Source organism: Panthera pardus, unplaced genomic scaffold (assembly GCF_024362965.1).
Source record: "Panthera pardus isolate Hobbes unplaced genomic scaffold, ASM2436296v1 HiC_scaffold_8, whole genome shotgun sequence".
NCBI classification, from domain to species: Eukaryota; Metazoa; Chordata; class Mammalia; order Carnivora; family Felidae; genus Panthera; species Panthera pardus.
In genome coordinates, this window is record NW_026527013.1 from 121,523,040 (window position 1) to 121,541,944 (window position 18,905).

At 50.7% G+C, this 18,905-nt stretch overlaps 1 protein-coding gene and 1 long non-coding RNA gene across 3 annotated transcripts in view; one reads left to right on the forward strand and one right to left on the reverse strand.

The window, feature by feature from the left end:
• Positions 1–6,501: 6,501 nt before the first annotated feature.
• Positions 6,502–14,843, forward strand: LOC128775532 (uncharacterized). The gene is made up of 3 exons (XR_008420269.1): positions 6,502–6,556; positions 8,611–8,783; positions 13,953–14,843. It is a non-coding gene; the product is annotated as an uncharacterized LOC128775532 (long non-coding RNA).
• A 369-nt stretch (positions 14,844–15,212) lies between these two features.
• CRHR2 (corticotropin releasing hormone receptor 2) overlaps positions 15,213–18,905 on the reverse strand; it is a 46,274-nt gene continuing 42,581 nt past the window's right edge. For both annotated transcript variants that reach the window (XM_019443726.2, XM_019443725.2), the window contains 4 exons: positions 18,485–18,570; positions 18,166–18,301; positions 17,719–17,760; positions 15,213–16,296 (listed from right to left, as the gene is read on the reverse strand). In XM_019443726.2, coding sequence (XP_019299271.2) covers positions 16,156–16,296; positions 17,719–17,760; positions 18,166–18,301; positions 18,485–18,570 — 405 coding nt within the window. In that variant the 3' untranslated portion in view covers positions 15,213–16,155. The remainder of the gene's footprint in view (positions 16,297–17,718; positions 17,761–18,165; positions 18,302–18,484; positions 18,571–18,905) is intronic.

Sequence of the window (18,905 nt, forward strand, 5' to 3'; positions counted from 1 at the left end):
CTTGTAATCCATTTGCTCATGTGTCTGCACTTTCAGTAGAGCTGTTTTTCCCACCGTTGGGTAGACATGCTCATGCTTAATGTTAAACACAGTTGATACATGTTTTTCAATTAACGGCCATATTGGGGTAAAAGCTACATACCATAAAATGCACCAGTTTTAAGTGTCCAATTCAGTGACGTTTATTTAGTCTATTTTAGAGTTGTGCAGCCATCGCTGCAGTCCAGTTTTAGAACATCTCCATCACTCCAGAAAGAAGTTACATGTGCACTTAGCATCACAGTTCATTCCCAGCCCCAAGCAACCACTTGTCTACTTTCTGTCTCTCTAGATTTGCTGTTCCTACTCTTTCTCTTTTTCTGAGAAAGCGATGCATTGCGCTAGAGAGACAGCATTCCCTAAGCAGCTGGAACAACGACGAGGAGAAGCCGAGGTGGGGAGGGGCGGCAGGGGCGGTGGGGGGAGGCACCTGCTGCTGTGGGGGTGCAGGGTGCCAACCATGATGCTCTGCGGACAGAAGATGACGCTCTGCTAGGTCTCCGGGAGGGAACACATTGGCAGAAACCTGCTATTTTAAGGCGTGCTTGTACTTGGCTTCTCGTCGAACCCCTGATGCTGAAGGAGCCCCACCCCTCGTGCCTGACTTGGCATTCTTCACCATCCCGGTGATGATTCCAGCTGGGTGGTTTGGGCTCAGCTTTTGAGGGACTTTACTCATGTTATGTTTTTGCATAGAACACTCAGAACACGTATATTTATTTGTCAGGAAGATATTCAAGGATGTGTGAATTTGAACAACTCTTCCCAGGGTTAGGACTTTGTCTAGTGTCTCAGCCTCCTCTCAGACAGTATAGGGCGGGGGCGGGGTGATCTCCAGAATGTTGCCTTGGCCTTGGGTGTGAAGAACAATTGAAGTAGTGGATCTCCACCACCCCCCATCCCCCCCCCGGAGATTCTCTCATTTTTCTCTCCTCTCTGATGATGCCTACCACAGTACTGTGCGTAGTAGGTATTCAGTGAATAGACTTTGGATGAGTCTTGAATTTTTAAGCAAACCTCTTGGGAAGAAAGCCTTTTACTGAAGCTTATTTCTCTCCTGCCTGGTGCTTTCATTAAGCATCAAGGAACTAGATTTTGAATAAACTGAGTATCCATTTTCTAGGGATTACTTTCACCTCATACTCTTATAATATAGCTCTTGACTTGGTGCATAGTCTTATGTTGGGACTGGGGGTTGTCTTTCCTTTTTCTCACGGACTTCTTTTACAGCGAGTACCTCCATAGTCGGTCATCACCACCTCAGACGTTGTTACGAGCTCATTAATAGTAAAGATACATGTAATCCATAGTGGGATCTGCCTACTTTGGATCATAAAGGGATTAGAAGTAAAGCTCTTTTCACTTTTCATTGGCAAATACATCTGTCATGAGTTCAGCTGCTGGATACTAATTCTGGGAGCCCTCCCTTTCTCTGTACCGCCCCCCCCCCCCCCCCGCCCAGGGCAGTGCATGATTTCTCCTGAGAGAACACACACGGTCTCTGAAGCGACTGATGACCTGAGTGGGGCCGGTGGGCCAGTGGCAGAGCTCGCTGGTTCTGTTTGTGCCATATATACTTGATTCTGAGCACAAGCAGAAGGGGCTCTTCACACATGAGAGTTTTGTGTGTGCACACGCACGCGACATACCCCTCTTCGGTTCCGGCTCAATGTGTATTTAAAGCCCGTTCTTTCCGGGTGGCTGTGCTGTGAGGCCTTTTCATTATTTATATATTTATATGTATTAGACTGTGGGCTAGTTCGACAAGGGCTAGATCAATAGTACCGTCTCCCAGAGAAGTTACTCTCGCTCATCACTTTCTCCAAAAACAGTGATGGAGAAGAAGCGTCAGATTTGGACTGTTTTTCACGGAATGTACATAAGAATGCAGTAGTTTCTTTGAAACAGATTGGATTTGAGGGCATTTGAATACAATGAGTTAAGTCCGGAGAAGTGGCCTGTGCCCGACTTCTGCAGGAGCCCAGAGCCTTAATACGGCTTAACAGCTCATAATAGTAAAATACGGAATACAGATGGATGTTCCGGAAAAGGAATTCATTGCCACGTCATAAAAATACAGAAATGATCTTACTAATTGGGTGAGATGGTGCTAGAGATGTCAGATGTCAAATGGCTTTCTGTGACAACAGCTTGGAAAATTATCTTGTTCAATAAATCACTTGAAATAGATTCATTTGGGCCCTTTAATATGTTTCCCTGAACCAGTATAAACTTAGGGGAATGGTACCAACTGTCTTAGCCGATGGAGTCTATTCATGAGAGAACTGGATGCCCTGGAAGTAAATCCAAATTCTCTCTGGATACAGTTGCACTTAACCTTCTGTCACCAGGAAAAACGATTACTCTGTATCTCTTGGTTGGGGCTACGATGGAGAGGTTTTGATAGCATTGCTCGCATTAAAGAAACTTGCACCGGCATCTTTGCTGATAGTCTGTTTAACGGCAGCTTCTAATTTGGCATTGGGCCAACACCACAAAGAAATTTAGTTGATTCAGTAAGTGAACGGATGAATAATTTTGCTGTGCCTCAAAATTCACTTTATTGCCTCTTCAATAATTCTTGCTTATTGGGCTGCTTCTGAGCAGTAATTGTGTTAAAATCATGTGGATGGAATTAAGTTCTCTTCCGGAAATTGGGATACAATCTGGGAGCTTCGACAAGAATTGCTGGAGAGAAGCAGCCTGTGGCCCTGCCCTCTTGTGTTTGTGACATGCTGTTCTCCCAGCTGGATGGTGTATCTTCCTAGCCATGGTAAAGGACATCTTTTTAAATCTGTTGCAGCATTGAAAGGTGTTAACCCCAGCTGCACATTAGAATCACAGGAGCTTTAAAAAAAAAAATGCCCATGTCTCTGTCCCCTTCAAACCAACTTAATAAGTTTCTCCAGGGTGGGGCCTACATACCAATATTATTTTGAAATCATCTTAGGAGAGCCACTGCTGTAATGGATGCTTCAGCTCAAGCCATAAAGAGCCTGAGAACTCCCGCCTCCAAACCTGGGAAGGTCTTCTGAATGAAGGGTTTCTTCTGACAATAGGGGTCAAGTCAACACCAAAGTTTCCAGAAAAGATGAATTTCATGGGTGTTGTTTTTCTCCACTCCACTGAGGTGTCTCTAAATGTGCTGTCACAAACCCCGAGCATCTTGTGTTGGGGGCTGAACTCCCCCCTTCTGTCCCATTTGCCCGCCTGCTCTGATTCTGTCCAGAGGCTTCTGTGAACTTGTAACAGGATTTCCAGAGGGAAAGGCACTTTTGTAGGGTACCTACCATGTGCCAGGTGGTGTTCAAAGAGGGTCCCTGTGTGTTCGGTCTTCTCATCCATATAATAAGTATTATTAATGTCCTTTCACATAAAAGGAAAAGAAAGCTAAACCTTTTCAGGTTCACTCAGCTAATTGAGGGCAGAACCAATTTTGAACCAAGTTCAACGTACGTGATCATGTCACAGCATGCTGCCACCTGGGTTTTGCTACTTTCTTTCGTGACTACAGATGAAGATCACTTGAGAAAGAGTGTCTTGAAGTGTCTAAGAAAATCTCGCCTTTAAAGAAATGTTTCAGGATATTCAACCTCAGTGAGGAAATCCACATGTTCTCCGACAGCAGCAGGAACACGGGGAGGCTCAAGAGGTAAATGCAATCAAAATGGCTGATCTTGAGCTGAGAGCCAGCTCGATCAGGGTCTTAGAATCCTGGAGTTGGTTTTGTGGCTCACTGGATGGGCTTGCACGTCTGTGAGGGACAGGGCTTCTGGAGAAGCCTACGAACTTTCCTTCCTGTCCCGGCCACTCTCCTAACTGCACCGGAGCTGTACTCAGTCACTTATTACAACGTTTAAATAGTTTATTGCTCTCAGAACATGCTTACTTGCATATAACCTTGCCCTAGAACTCAAGACCTTTCCTTCCAGTGCCACACTTGGGAGTTGGTGAAAGATGCTTCCAGCCAGGTTAAGTCTATTCTATCATCGTGACTTACCTTAAGAGAACTGTCTGTAGGTCTTGCTTGGAGGAAGGTGTTGCTTACACTAGAGAAGAAGATGAGAGAAGGTGCGAGAAGACTATTCGTAGGCTCGCTGTGTGCTAGAACCGCTATTTCCTGTGTCCGTGCACCTCACTTTCTGTCCTCAACCACTGACCGCTTAATGCCCTAGCTAGAGAATTTTTTCCCCATCTGTCCTTCCCTCCCTTCCTCTCCCTTCCCCCTCCCCCCGCCTCTTCTCCCCTCTCCTCTCCTTCCCCTTTCTTCTCTCTCTGATCTGGCACTTGCTCGTCTTCCTGCTTTTACCTCTTGTTTGCTGTTCAACATTAGCCCGTTTGGGGATATTTGCCCAAAAGAACATACAGTTTTTACTTGGCATCAGGAACTTCTTTCAGAACACTCCTGTTTGCCTCAATACCTGGATTTACCCAAACCATTTAGGTACCATTTGGGAAACTGTTTAAGATTGTTTTGCTTGGGTCAGGGCTCATGTCAGAACTGAGTCAGTGGCCCAGGCAGTTAGCAAGGGCACAAACCTGTGCACAGCTGTGTGACGCACAGTGCTGTGATGGGTGCTGAGGGAAGTATTATAAAAGGAACCATGAAGTAGGGCCCTTGTTTGGAGAGCGGAGAGGTCAGTTGTCACTTGAGTCACTTGGTCCTTTTGCTGCTGTCCTCGGGGGTTATTTCCTTTTCTGGAAGCCGGTTGAGCAGAATGAGTCAGTTTTTACTTAGCCTGCTCGTGAGACAGCCGAATGTGTGTCTCTCCCTCCCCCTCACTCCTTGAAGTTTGCCATCAGAGCTGGTTGAGGGGAAAGTTCCTGTCCTGGGCCTGAATTCTCACACCCACGTGGAAATCGGGCTCTCACCCTGCACACAGGTAGTGTTACCGTGGGCGGTTTGTATAATCTAAAGCTGACAAGCCTTCACCATTACAGATACTTCGTGTCCTCGTTTAAAAAAAAGGAAGCAGGCCTCCGCCAGCAGAGCTTTAGGTAGAGATGAACCTGTGTTGGGCCCAGTGGGGTGGCTGGCTCTCGTGTTTGGTGAAGAAGGCCAATGAGAGCCATTTCTGGCTTGAGTTTTAAATCTAAGGCCCCTCCAAGCTGGCTAGAGAGGAGATTGCAGAATGACAGGCAGGACTGGCTTGAGATGCATCCGTCCTGGTCATGTGCATTTGGATTTCACAGAGAAAGGGGTCTGTTTAAATTGGCAAACGTCCATCTACCCTGAGGAGCCCAGACTCTGTAATGGGTGTGTTCGGAGCAGGGACAATGTAGTCAAGATGAGCGTTTTGGAACCCCTCAGAGGGGATTGTGCTTCCTTTTGGTATTTACCCGACCATCTATCATTGTGAACTCTCTTACCATGTGAACGCTGGACCCATTGCTCCTCCGAAAGGGCTTTCTTTTGAGAAGGTGAATTTATAAGGACCTTGCACCCAATGAGACAATTAGACAAGCGGGGCCGGGTAGGGGGCAAGCGTGCTGTGGGTTTTCAGTTTCCCTGAGTGATCCCATGGAGCCACAGGCTTGCAGGATGCGGGTGGGTGGGGCTGTACTGGACACAGTGCATTCTAGTCCCGACCCTTCCAGAATCTAGATGTGATGACCCTCTATGCCTCTGTTCCAAGCCACAGCCTGAGCCTGAACCTAACTGAAGCTTCATGAGCATGAGGCTGGGAAGAGAGAGCCCTTCTGGCTTTGGGGGCCAAAGCTGTCTGCTTCCTCTTGTAATATTCTGGACTTGGTGCAGAAGTGAGCCCATGTAGTGAAAGAGCAGACCTAGGCCGGCTGACTAGTGACTATGTCCCCGACATGGCCGCAGAAAGAAGTTCCCGCTCAAACCTCAGACCACGCATCCTCCCCTTGAGTAACTTATGTTTTCTAAGAAAGCAGGCTACCGATTGATGGATACCTTGGAAGTCTGAGGTGGGAGGAAGGCGAGTGTGAGAGGCATGGAAAGTGTGAGTAGAAAAGGGAGGGCTTCTCTCAGGTAGGGGTCAGAGGCAGGAGCCCTCAACCCTGTCCAGGCTTAGAAAGACCTGGGAGCATTTTACCCCTCCCCAAACCAGTTAAATCAGAGTCTCTGGGGATGGTGTTTGGTGCTAGGTATTTATATAGCCCAGCAAGGCTGACAGCCAATGGTTAATAGGTGGCCAGTGAGAAACGTTCTGTATACACTGAGGCCAAATATGTTAACCTCAGACATAGTGGTTCTTAAACTTCAGGTGCATCAGAATCTCCTGGAAGACTTGTTCAAACATGGATTGCTGAGCCCCACCCCCAGAGTCTCTGATTCAGTGGGCCTGTGACCACCAAGCCCAACATTTGCATTTTTAACAAGTTCCAGGTGACGCTGATAATTGCTGATCTGGGACCACACTTTGGCAGGCAATCGGCTGAGGCCACGACCCTTCCCCAGCCAATCGGCTAAGGCCATGATCCCTATAAAACCTTTGTGCTTTTGAAACTCGCTCTCTCTCTCCGGTATCTCACCGCTGCTTTGGTGCAGGTAGGCGACTGAGCTCGAGCTAGCTCGAATAAAGGCTCTTTGCTTTTTGCATCGGACTCGGCTCCCTGGTGGTCTTTGGGGATCACGAATTCTGGGCATAACAGTAGAATTTTTCCAGACAGTATCTGCATTTGTTATGTCTTAAAACTCAATCACTAACAATGCAAAAGTAGTTATGCTACCTAAAATAACTTAGGCTAATTAAAGCCTTTTTTTGGTCATCAAAACCCACTGTTCTACATCTGAGTGCAAGTTGATAGATGAAACACAGCGAGATTGTAGGAAAGGAAAAAAACACTGACAAGCTTTAAAAAAAAAAATCCTTATTAGCATTCTTTTAAAGATCGAGACCTGGGGCTTCTGGGTGGCTCAGTCAGTTAAGCGTCCGACTCTTGAGTTCAGCTCAGGTCACGATCTCACAGTTCGTGAGTCTGAGTCCTGCATCGGGCTCTGCTGATAGCACACAGATTGCTTGGGATTCTCTGTCTCCCTCTCTCTGCACCTCTCCCTCTCATGCTCTCTGTGTCTCTCTCTTTAAAAAATAAATAAAAAAATATATAAACAAATCGAGACCAGACTTTCCATTTTCTGAAAAGAATTCCTAAGCAGGCTTGTGAACCTGACTTCTTGGTTAGTAACTGCTCCTCAATGCCAGTCCTGACTGCTCCTTCTCTTACATGCCTCTTCCAGGCCATCAACTCTGTCCTTACTGGTATTCTGAATCTGGCCACCACCATCTCCCCACTGGTTTAATGCAAGACTCTCATCTGCACTCTACCTCACAATCTATTTTCTTTTCTTTCTTTTTTTTTTAAATTAATTTACTTTGAGAGAAACAGAGTGTGACTTGGGGGAGGGGCAGAGAGAGAGGGAGAATTCCAAGCAGGTTCTGTGAGGTCAGTGCATAGCGCTCGCACACGAAGCCATGAGATCATGACCTGAGCCAAAATCAAGAGTTGGACACTTAACCGACTGAGCCACCCAGGCGCCCCTTGCAGTGTATTTTCTACACAGCGGCTGAAGTGACCCCATTCATACTAAAAGTTCAAATTCAGTGGCTTTTCTTCTCAAGAATAACACCTGCATGATCTCCCCCATCTTCCTTCCCATCACACACACACCTCTTTCCTGTTGCCCCAACACACCCAGAAGCAGGACCTTGGCATTCACTTTTCCGCCTGTCTACAATGCTTCCCTCCAGGACCCAGATGCTCATGAGTACCTCCCAACCCTCAAGACTATTCAGCAGTCACCCCAGCGAGGCCTCCCTAGCCATTTCACTGACAGTTTCAACCTCCAGCCAAACCCTCCTCCCTTCACGTTCAGACCCAAGCACGCTTTATATCCCCTTCCCTGTCTTCTTTTTCCTCCGTAGTGATTAACACTTTATAGCACATTTTACTTCCTTATCTTGTTTAATTTTCCCTCTCCTGGTCAGAAAGTAAGTTCTGTGAGGTCTGGGATCTGGGTCTGTTTTCTTCATGGCTATGTGCCCGTTATGCCCAGAGGAGAGCCTAGCATTGGGTGGCTGCTCAAAAAATATTTGAATGGTTGATGAATGAATATTCTTCAGGGCAGCTCCCACATTATTTTTTTTTTTAATTTTTTAACGTTTTATTTATTTTTGAGACCGAGAGAGACAGAGCATGAACAGGGGAGGGTCAGCGAGAGGGAGACACAGAATCTGAAACAGGCTCCAGGCTCTGAGCTGTCAGCACAGAGCCCGACGTGGGGCTCGAACTCACGGACCACGAGATCATGACCTGAGCCGAAGTCAGCCGCTTAACCAACTGAGCCACCGAGGCGCCCCCACATTCAGTATTTTGATGTCAAAACTGGCTAACTTCGGAATGTCTACCCCCTGACGTACATACATAACTTTGTAAGAGCCCTGCAGTCACGGAGTAGTTAGTACCAAGGCAGGGTCACAAAGTTAGTGTGTTATAGTGATTTTTGTAGTGGAAACAAAATCTCAACCCCCCCATGGAATACGTTAGGGAATCCCTGGTTTGAGGAACTTTAGCTAATGTTTTGTTTTGTTTTGTTTGAAGTAGGGTTTATGCTCAGCACGGAACCCAATGTGGGGCTTGAACTCACGACCCGGAGATCAAGACGTGGGCTGAGATCCCAGAGTTGGATGCTTAACGGACTGAGCCACCCAGGGGCCCCCAGTGTTTTGTGTTATTAACCTGTCTTTCAACTGACACCGTGAAAAGGGCATTTTAAGGTAAAATATTCTTTTAAGATGATTACTTTTAAGATGATTACTAAATTTGTAAGTGTATCACTAGCTTTTAAAGGTTATAACTAAAATGAAAGCAGTAGATTAAAAAATTCTTGTACAACTTGTAGACTCTGAGAAGAGGTTCCAGGTAGAAAAACTGTAAGACTTCAAGATCTTTTAGGGACAAGAGTTCCAGGCCCGGGTTAGACTCTCTGAAAGGAACTGGTAGCTCATAGTAGCTAGCATTTTTTTTTTTTTCTTTGTAAGATGAGTTTTTCAATATTGCAGGATTTTAAAAGATTAAGTGAGAAAGTACCTGGAAAAACATGTAGTCCAGTCTGCCACGCAGAGAGGCAGGTGGTGTTCACTTCTTTCCTTTCTCCCTCCAAATTCAGCGCACTGATACATCCGGACCTGCTACGTGTACTAATTTGTGCACCGTCTAGTTTGATTCCACTGAGCTTTGGTAGAAGTTGCCTCCAGCAATCTCACTTAGAAAACTACTTCCTATCCTGGGCACCACGAGTTGAGAGTCCAAGGGACTAGGATTGTGTAAATTCAGTGGTTTTCAGATGTGTGCTTTTGGAACCCTTTGTTCAAATGAAGTCTCTCTTGGAACGCTGACATTTCCTGGATCCTGGCAATTAAGGGCTGGGGCAGACAAGGCCCTGCCCTCGTGCCAGTCATGACCTACTGGAGACCCAACCTTCGTACAGGGGGTGGGGCAGGGAAGGCAGAGCCGTGCTTCGCAGGGGTGAGGTGGTCACGGTGGGAGACACAGGGAGCCAAGGGTCTTGTGTGCCAGGGAGAAGGGCCTTGTGGGCTGGTGGCTCCCAGGGCCTTTCTGTGTGAGAAGCACTCCTGGAGCCTGTTAAAAGTGTGAATTCACACCTCCTGGGGTCATGTTCCAGGACGTCTGGAGTGGGCTCAGAAACCTGTGTGACGCAGAACGCCCCGTGCTTCTAACACACAGGCAGGTTTGAGCACCGCCGATGTAGCAAACTCTTCAATTAGCTACATGAGAGCGTTTTTATTTTATCTTGAGGTCGCGGGCATTTAAACATGGGTCTGTGGTTCTTTTGAGGATTTCTGTAGAAATTTTGTGCACTATTTAATGCACAGTATTTGTACATTTTATACGTTTATATTTTTCTTTTTAATTTTTTCAAGTTTATGTATTTTGAGAGAGAGAGAGACAGAGCGAGTGGGGAAAGGGCAGAGAGAGGGAGAGAGAGAATCCCAAGTGGGCCCCACACTGTCAGCACAGATCCTGACGCGGGCCTCGAACTCACAAACCACGAGTTCATGACCCGAGGTGAAACCAAAAGTCCGACGCTTAACCGACTGAGCCACCCAGGTGTCCCTATTTTTTCTAGGTAGGAAAAAGAATCCATTACAATTCCAAGGAAGGGCCTTTTCCCCCTCATTCCTTCAGTTGTAAATGTTGAGAAAAACAAAGGTGGGAAAAATATGACTAAGAATAAATCATCTTACAACTTGTGGCCCACTGTTGCACATCTGAGACACGCAGAACATGACATTCTTAAAGGGTCTGATGACTAACGTCTAGATTTACCAGTTAATGAAGGGTAACCTTATCTTGACAATAGCCAGACCTTCAAGGTCCTGTAGACCTCACCTTCAACATACACGAGTTCCTTAGAGACTCACTTATGCTTCGCCCCCACTAACTAAAAAGAGTAGAATCAGTCACTCCTTGTAATCACAAGTGCAGTGTGGCCCCGTAGGTCCTGTCCCGGTGCTATAATAAAAGCACCTTTTTTCACTGGGAAATGTTTCAAGAATTCTTTCTGGACCTTCACACTCCACACTCCCGCATTATTATTATTTTTTTTTAATTTTTTATTTTTTTTAACATTTATTTATTTTTGAGACAGAGAGAGACAGAGCATGAACAGGGGAGGGTCAGAGAGAGGGAAACCCAGAATCTGAAACAGGCTCCAGGCTCCGAGCTGTCAGCACAGAGCCCGACGCGGGGCTCGAACTCACGGACCGCGAGATCATGACCTGAGCCGAAGTCGGATGCCCAACTGACTGAGCCACCCAGGCGCCCCACACTCCCGCATTATAAAGACCTTAGCATTTAGGTGTGCAACGTTAAGGGGGTGGGGGCAGCCAAGAATCTGTTTCAAACTGAGGACTGAGATAGATTTGGAGCCACAGGGCTGGGGGAGGAACAGAGAGGAACGAGAGGCACAGACTCCATAGTGCATGCTTTGGAAAGCCCCGAAAGGGTAAGATATTTAGGCCAAGCAGGAAGAATAAGGAAAGGGGGCATCTGCAGGGCTCCTCGTAGGTCCACCACCAGTCTTCTCCAGGGGACGTGGAGACCAGAACTGGGGAGAAGCAGGAAGAAAAGACAAGTCTTAGGATTTCCCTGTCTTCTTGGGCAGAGGGGCCTCCGTGGGGATGCGTGATGCTGGCCTGTTCATTGCACGCGGTTGGGCCTCAGCGAGCCAGAGGAGGCCTTGCTCGGTGCCCCGCAGATCTGATTATGAAGCACAATTAACTACTGTCTTGTTTTCACAGCAGAAGCAGAGTCCATTTTCTTCCGGAGCCAGGATCAGCTCCCCCTGCCCCTTCCTGCTCACTCACGTGCCCAGCAAGACCAGATACGGGGCTTTGCCTTGGAAGGGCCCTTTGCACAGGTTGTTTTTCCAAAGTGCAGTAGCTAACATTCCAGACTTTCTGTGGCCCTGGCTTTCTTCCTTCATTTCTCCAGGCAGCATGTGTGGCCCGTGCTGCGTACTCAGACCAATGTGGGGTTTCAGCAGAGCGATCGTACAGTTAATCCTCTAAGCCAGGACGTGTGCTTGGGAGAGCTGCTTCGGCTCCTACAGCACAGGACAGCAGGCACAGCCCTAGACGGGTGGGGCACAGGTGTGGTCGGCCCAACTCTACCCTGTAGGAAGTCAGGGCCCATCAAGGCCTGGGCGCCCCTCAGCCTGAGACTGATGGATGGACACCTGCAGGCGAGTCTTGGAAGGATGTGGGCGTGCTCTTCCAATTTCCTGCCTGCATGCGGAGAGGGGGATGCCTGCAGTCTGGGCCTGGCTCCTCCGGTTCTGGTGGTGAGGGGAGATATGGAGCCGGAGAATGGATTTTCTCCCCCTTTCAAAGCTCATAGATCTCTGAGATTCTTTGTGTCTTTGGTCTGTCCTGCTGGCACTGAACGCTGGCCTGTGAGTTACTAGCAAATACGAAAGGCCAGTTTATTCAATGAATATTTCTAGAGCTCCTCCTGTGTGCAGAGTTCTTGCTGTGGGCATAAGTAATGGCACATGCCTTGAAGCAGTTCCCAGCCTGGTGGCGGAGCCTGGCAAGGATTGCCCTGGGAGCTCCTAGAGGGGCCTTGTCTGACTGACACTGGTAGGACAGCTTCCTGGAAGGGAGGCTCTTGGGGCTGAGTCCTGTAGGATGGACGGGATTTGCCAGATGGAGTCCACCGTGGTGGTTCTGTGGTGGGGGAAGCATGCTCCAGCTCTGTGGGAGGGCCTCAAGCTCTGAGCAAAGAAATCCCTGCCGACAAAATCTGGGGAAACTCAGTCAACACGGGGCAGTGATCTCAGGGCGCTCTCCGCCCATTCCCCCTGCTAACTGACTTCTCTAGGTGGGGTGGCTCCCTCAAGAAGTTTAGTGGCATCTCAGGGGGCAAAGCCTGGAAATCATACTAAGCATATTGATGGGAAAATTTACGTGTTCCGTACCTGCTTCTTTCCCTCCTGCTACAACTGCCTTCCCCTAAAGGCTTCTAGAAAGGCAGGCGAGGTCACTCACCTTTCCAAAGTGGTACATGTGTGCGTGTTGGAAAAAGGAGACGAGACGTTTCCTTCTTCCACGGCTCCCACGCCAGACAGCAACAGAAACGCCTGGGGGGCTTGTTAATGTGCAGATTCCCAGATTCCACCCCATCTGGAAATAGAGGTTCCCAAAGTCTCTTCTCAAAGAGCAACCCAGTCGGTTCCCTTGAGCCACCCAGGCGTGTTCTCAGAGCTGTGGGCCCCTGGCCAGGCTCTTTTCCACAGACTTCTCCCTGACCCCGGCTGAAGCGTCACGCTAGGAAAGGATTCCCTTGGGCCTTGCAGCCCCAGACATACCCTGCGTCAGCCTCAGACACGTGAAGGGGAACCTATTGTGCTACAGCCCCCTTCCCACCCAGCTGCCTCAGTGCCCGCTGTGGCAGTCCCGGTTTCCCCGGACAGTGGGAGAAGGGAAAGGAGTAGGGGAGGGCATCCGAGGTTCTTGTGTCCCCCAAACCTTGTCTGGCTTGGGGCCACCATGGGTGTGGGCTCAGAGAGATGGAAAAAATAGGGAGCTGAGGAAAGGGCCGGCCGCAGAACCTGACTTGTTTTCAGTCCTCGGACCCGACCCTCTTCTCCCCTCACCACAGCACGTGGATGTGGACGTGGACACCAGGGATCCAGCCAGGCGGGGACACAGAACACAGATCCTTTCTTCTGCTTTTTACCTTGTAGCGTTTGGGAGCTGTTTCTTCCCAACTAGATGCTGAGTTTCTCTTGAAGCAGGAACCTCGCGTTATTAGTGGTGTTATTTCCATACGTGGCACAGGGTGGTGTCCAGGAAATGGGGAGTGACAGACGGATGGGCGCATGTGTATCTAGTGTCTGGGTGCACCCGTGCGTGTCTCCAGGGGTCTCTCCAGGTCCCTCTGGGCCTCCCTGTGTGGCCCCAGGAGTGTTTGCCTCCACATCTGCACACCTCTGTGTGTCTCTGGCTACGGACCCCCACGTGTTGGTGGTCAGTTTCTGTGAGCCTTCATTCTGCTCTGTCCATTTTCTTTCCTACTGCTAGTTAGCCTCCTCCACGGGAAACCGGGGGTCTGGAGGCTTCAGGCCGCGGGTAGCACCTCCCCCACAGACCCTCCCAGCAGGGAAATGTCAGCTCACCTTCCACCTCCCACCCCACAGATGCTCCACACCTGCCATGCCTGCCGGCATCGTTGCCGTCTACAGGCTCACACCCCAACAGGCACTTCGTGGCCTGCATAGCATAGTGGACTTTGCTGCATAGCACTCAGGTGCGTTGGCCAGCGGTTAACCTCTCCTGGCTCAGCCCAAGGGCCAAGCAGCTCCCAGATGCCCCTGCGTAGCCAAGCCCTTGGGGAAGGCTGATGGTTTTCTTTTTTTTTAGCCAGATTTAAAGAGGACTTAATCAAGTGGCTGACACATAATTTTTGATGATAGATCGCGATGCAGTTTTTGGCATCCATCTGGGGAGTTCAGAGAAGTGCGTGACCTCTACTTATTTATGTGCAAAGGCTTCTCTGCGTGTGGGGGTATAAAAATGAAGAAAAGAAAAAAGAAAAGATGCCAAGTCCTGATTCGTTCTGGCAATAAACATTCACCCACGGATTCATGAACGATGAAATGCCTATCCATTCCATTAAGATGTGTTTCCAATACATTTCCCTTTTGAGGTTTAACATCGACTTACAAAAACGTTTAGTGTCTGTGTTGTGTGATTCAATTGTATACTATATCTTATATGAAAAATAGTGGTAACAACTCAATCTGGAAGACGTTTTCAAAAAACTTACAGATTTCGGTCGCAGAAAATTAAATATCTCTATTTCAATTTATAAACATATTTTGTGGCAGAGAAGTATGATAAGGTGAGCAAAGAAAGACTTTCAACCGTAAAAATACTGCATTACTAGAAAATTCCATAGGGGAAATGGAATGAAGATACAAGTTCAAAGTGAAAAGGAACAATGTAAAATTTTTTGCTGTTGAGGGAGAGTTAGCTGGTTAGCATGTTTTTTTAAACAGGTGAGGGTGGTTATTAAATCACTGTTGTGTTGGGATTCTGAACGATGTATTTTAAAGTGTTGTGGCAGGTTTGTGTTAAAATGTGAATATTTGCCAAATGCCAGATATCACTCTCTCTTGCACATTTGAAAATGTATGTAGAAATTTTAGATGTCAACTTAAAAACACGCAAGATGGGATACCGGATTACAAAAAAAAATGTTCTGGGGGTATTCCTAGAGCAAAAGCCCTTTTGAATCCTGGCCTGATGGCTCCTCAGTCCCTTCCACTCCCACCGTCTCCTGGAAACTCCCTCATGGTTGTTTCCATGTGGTGCCCCATGTGGGGCCTTGTCTACACTTGCCTCTGGATTTCAGGACACTGGCCTTTGGGACGGGCTGCGGCCTGCTGTGTGAATTGCACCGGTCCTCTGTGCTGAATTAAACTGCCCTTGGTTGGGGAGGAGGGGCAGACACTGTCCCGGGGAATGATAATGGACAGACCTGCAGACACACAGGTCAGAGATGGAGAACCAGCCCTAGGCCAGGGCCATGGGCTCTGCAAACGAGAATGGATCCAGCCCCCCATCCTTGGCCACAGCACCCCTTCGCATGCCTGGTTGACTTGACCTGAGGGGAGGCTGTTTCCACAGAGGCATGGTTTATTTCGCAGAGAGCAGAGACGTGGTTTCTGAAGGGCAGGCTGAAATGAAGCCCAGTCTGAGGTGGGGGTTGGGAGATTGGTTCTGATCATCAAAGACCCACTTTGGTTTCTGATATTCCAGTCCTACTCCTTGCCCTGGTGGAGGAGTAGGGGGCAGCCTCCTCCTCCCTTGTCCTGCACTACACCTTTTGGTTGGCCTAACAGTGTATGGCTGCCCTAACTGTGTCTTCCTCCCCACAAGTCCCTCCCCAAGGTCCCGAGCCTGTGGAGAAGAGGTCTCCCAAGACAGGAAGCAGCATCCTTCCTAGGACCCCAGGGACAGGAGCATGGCTGGGGAGGGGCAGAGAGATGACCTGGTCTGGGGTGGGGGGTAGGTGAGAGCCCCTGGGATGAAGCCAAATTAATCCTTTACTTCCTATTGCTGTGACCACCACTCTCAACCGCAGAGGGCAGCACTGAGCATGGAGGCAGAAGGCAAGGAGGGCCAACCGCATTGAAGGGGGCAGTGAGGACCCCCGGCTCTGCTGAGAACTAGCTGTAGGACTTGGGCAGGCCCCTCCTGGCTCGGGGCCTCAGTTTCCTCATCTGTGAATGGGGCTATGGTGAGGATGCAGTGAGAGGCTGGTGTGGGCAAATGCCTGAAGACTTGTAAACTGCTCCTCTGTGGGGAGGGGGGGGCTGGTCCCTGTGACTCCCTTCTGCTCCCTCTGCACTGACACTTCTGGCCCGGCTGGCCCTGGCTCCTGAGAGCCTCTCAGGCCACCTGCCGCACAGCCTCTCTCCAGCTGGCCGGGCTGGTCTCTTCTCTCCCTTCCACCCCCACCAGGGCCCGCGCAGCAAGGTGAACCCAGAGACAGGCGCCAGACAAGGATGGGGAAGCTGTCCCTAAGGTGGAGTGATGGGCGAGTGGGGTGGCGGAGGGGTCACACGGCGGCCGTCTGCTTGATGCTGTGGAAGCTGATCCGTGTGGGTGACGTGGGGATGGACGTGGCCCGGGCCACGGGCACTCGGAGGGAGTGGTGGTCTTGCCAGCGGTGCCACCTCTTTCTCACGGCCGAGCGCACCTGCGGGAGAGGCAGAGGCTTAGCCGGGCCTGCGGGGGCCAGTCCTGGGACCCAGAGTCTTCTCCCCTGCCCCCTGCCCCTCGCAGGGCCCTTCAAGGGAGGTGGGGCGCCCTTCTGACCGCCACCCTCACACCCAGGCACTGGCTGGTTCCAAAGGCAGGTCCTCCCCCTGAAGCCCCTGTTGGCCTTGGAATCTCAGCCTTGGCGCCTCTCCCCTCCTCTGCACTGACCAGGGCCCTCTGGCCTCATCCCTCTCCTGGAGAAGCTCCCAGCCCCCACTCTTCCTTGGGACACCCTGCCTTCCCTGCCCCATCCCTCTGCCACCTCATAGCTATGGTGGGACCACAGCAGCTTCTCAGATCTGCCTCTCGCTCTCCCGGGGCATCTGCCGAACTGTGAGCTCCTCATGCATACTCAGCATCGCTCTCCCTCCTGAAAGTCCTTCCTCCAACCTCCTCCACCTGCTGACAGACCCTACCTCACTGACAGCATGTGCTGCTGAGATGGAGAGCCAACGGTTCTATTCGTTTCAAAACCTGACCGTCGCTGATGCCGTATTATTCTCATTTGCACGGTAAGAATTTTTCTGCACAATGGATCGTGTTCCCCATATGCTAGCTTAGCACACGGCTGGACAGAAGAAATGCCCCAGAGACATTCATTGTTTGTTTGCTTTCACGGCTCTTTCTCTCCCTGCCCTCCAGCCCCGGCCAGTCTCCACTGCTGGACTTTGCCGTCTGCGGTCTGCATTCATCGACCGAGACCTAAGTGAGCAGAGACACCCCACCGTCATCCCCTACGTCGGCAGGTGACGTGCCTCAGGATGGCACTGGCCCTCCTCCTGTTTGGAAGCTCTCAGCACCTGGGGACTGTGTCTAGTCTTTGCCCCATAACCCACCGTGTGTCCTCAACCACCACCGGCCTGTGTGAGCATCTCTCCCAAGCTGGTCACACTAAGATTCTGGGCTTTGCGAGCTAACCAACCAGGCCGCCCCCGGTGCCTCGCTCCCTGGAGCTGGCCTGAGGGTGTATGGTCCTCCCTGTGGTGGGGGAATGTGCTGGTGTCTTTCCTGCTCCCTGGGTCCATAAAGGCCTGGCTGCGCGGCTCACACCTGACTCGCTCCCGGAATGCTTTCCCCTGTCCACCTGTGTTCTGCTTCCCTCTCCTATGGGACCCCTGCAGCCCGGGCTCCTCTGCTCATTGCTCGTCCGGCTCTCCGAGTGCATTTGTGAAGCGCTGGCGTGTTGTTTCTGGCCAGCACGGTTGGCCTTCTAAACTGGTTTGAGACCCTCAGGCAGGATTCCCGTTTCCCGAAGTCGGGTGGTAGAGCTCGGCAGAGCCAGGGACCCAGGCACTTCCAAAAGGCTGGGCCACTCCACCAGAGTGGGAACTGAGGACTAACCCGGAGCCTGGTCTCCTACCTCTCCATTGAAGAAGCAGTAGAAGACAGACACAAAGAAACCCTGGAAAGGAAGGAGGGAGGCGTCAGTGACTTGCTTGGTGAGCCACGCGGCAGGGCTGGCCCGGAACACTCTGCCCCCGAGGACCCCAGAGGCTAAGGGCTGCGGGGAGCCAACCCCTCATGGCGCGGGTGTCCTGGGTCCACTGCAAGCGACAGGCTGCCACGAATCCTCAGAACAGGTGCCGGACCTTCGGTAGGTGCAGGCTAGGGTGACTGAGACCCAGTCAGGAGGGGAGCCCACCCTGGGGTGGGGGTGCCAGGGGCCGGGGCTCGGGACCAGTGTGTGCATGCATTCATATTGCAGTGTGCACATGTATACACCAGTCCCGGCGGAAGTCTCTGTGAGGGCACTGGTGCCCGAGCATTCTAGGGCAGGAAGGAGTCCCCATCAGGTCACACGCCCCACCTGGAATGACTGCAGGAAGGAGTTGAAGTAGACGAACACGATCTGCGACAGGTCGTCCTCCCCAGGGTTGATGAAGAAGAGCATGTAGGTGATGCCCAGGAGGGGCAGGAGAACCAGGGTGGCCTTCACTGCCTTCCTGGGGGGGGGCGGGGGTGAGAGGGTGACAGGACTGGTCTGAGACGACACTGCAGGCAGGGCCCCACTCGGGTGCTGTTTCTTCTGGGACCCCTCAGCAAGCTCCCCGGCTGAGGACCAGGAGGACTAAGAGGGCCAGGCCGGAGGCAGGCTCCCCTCGGGGGGCTAAGGCGCCCACGCTCACCGGTACTGGATTGTTTCCGATGTGGTGGATGCTCGCAATTTCGTCATTAGGATCCTGACGATGTTGAAGAGAAATACAAAGTTGATCTGGAGGGGGAGGCAGGGAAAAAGGAAGGCGCATGAGGTGGGGAAAGAACCGACAGGCAGCCACTGACGCCTGGAGCCCACCGAGACGCATGCCCCATGCACACATCCATCCTACCGGTCACCCCAGCCCCTGCCTGGGGGCCGGAGGCCTCTGTTTCTCCCGCACCAGGACCGGCAGGCACTTTGCTCAATTCCTTGTCACCCGAGGGCTCCAGAGCCTGCTTCTCCACCTCCAGAGCCAAGAGGAAAAGCAGCCTTAGAAAGCAGTGAACAAGGGCACAAAGGCCGCTTCTCCTGAGCCGCAGCTCCTCAGAGAGTCCCCAAGCCCCTGCTCC